This window comes from Phaethon lepturus, unplaced genomic scaffold (genome assembly GCF_000687285.1).
Source record: "Phaethon lepturus isolate BGI_N335 unplaced genomic scaffold, ASM68728v1 scaffold25213, whole genome shotgun sequence".
NCBI lineage: Eukaryota > Metazoa > Chordata > Aves > Phaethontiformes > Phaethontidae > Phaethon > Phaethon lepturus.
Genome location: NW_010527345.1, coordinates 3294 through 4422, shown reverse-complemented (window position 1 = coordinate 4422; position 1129 = coordinate 3294). Strand labels below are relative to the sequence as shown.

Sequence of the window (1129 nt, the reverse complement as noted above, 5' to 3'; positions counted from 1 at the left end):
GGGAGCAGGACATGGGGCACCCTGTACAGTCCAAGGGCTGGGGCCGGATGAGATCCGCCAACCCGAGACCAAACCCTCCCGCGTGGGTCTTTCCTTGCCCTCACCGGAGCACCACACAGTCCCTGCGTGGGTGGGGGGCCATGCTGTCCGTGACGTAGTGGTAGACCTCCATGTTTTTGTCCAGGGCTTCCACCACTTTGCTCTGCAGCAGGTCCTCGTCCCAGAGGTGACGCTCCCGAAGCACCCGGTGCAGCACTGTGGCAGGAGGGGCCTCGACATCCGTGGAGACCTTCCACAAGCGCAGAGGGTGCCCGTCCCCAACCTGACGGGCCGAGGTAAGGGTCAGGCAGGCTGTCCCACAGGACCCCCCCAGTGCTAACCCCCAAGCGGCTTTACCGATGGCTCCCACTGCCATGGAGCAGCACAGTCATATCCGCTGGCTAGTGAGTGGTGGGGTGGGGTGGGAAAAGAGCTGCTCTGGGTGCTGGAGAGGCGCTGGACACAGGCACCTAGCTCCTCTGCTAACAACAATGCGGTGGGCTCTCTGCTGGGACTGCTGGGCACGGAGCACCCTCCATCCCAGAGTTGTCCATCTCTCAGCCCCTGCCTCTGGCCCGGGATGGGGTTGCTGATCCCTCCTCACGTAAGAAGCACCACGGGGTTGCTAGCAGGTCAGCAGGTGCCCGCAGGGCCCATGGCTCCCAGCTGTCAGCCCGTACACGTTTCCCCGCGTGACCCCAAGCCCCTCTCCACACAGTGGCATTTACCTTTTTGCAGGAGAGCTCCGTGTTCAGGGGCCCCGGGGTGCTCAGCCACCCTTTGAATTTCTCCGATGACTCTTTGAGCAGGTTCTGGACACTCTGCTCAAAGTAGGAGTGTAAATCCTTGCTTTCCCCCTCACACACGAAGTCTGTCAGAGGATGGGGGTAAGCATCTGCTGCCATATAGGAGCTGCTCAGCTGCAGCAAGATGTCGTGGGAAACCTGCAAGCCAAAAGCATACAGGTCTTCAGCAAGCCAGAGAGATCCTACGCGGACTTGGTGAGTGGTCCTGGGCAGCTAGAAAAGCGTAACTCCTCATCCCACCAAGGAGGAGGGAGGAAGGACAGAGCCTCCCTGGACATATGTCC

The 1129-nt window shown here is 60.9% G+C and overlaps 1 protein-coding gene across 1 annotated transcript in view; it reads right to left on the bottom strand.

Moving 5' to 3' along the window:
- Window positions 1-100: 100 nt before the first annotated feature.
- The window catches only part of LOC104617918 (stAR-related lipid transfer protein 8-like), a gene marked incomplete at its 5' end in the record, with an annotated part of 3587 nt that continues 2558 nt past the window's right edge, over window positions 101-1129 (bottom strand). The window contains 2 exons of the mRNA XM_010283359.1: window positions 101-322; window positions 768-983. Coding sequence (XP_010281661.1) covers window positions 101-322; window positions 768-983 — 438 coding nt within the window. The remainder of the gene's footprint in view (window positions 323-767; window positions 984-1129) is intronic.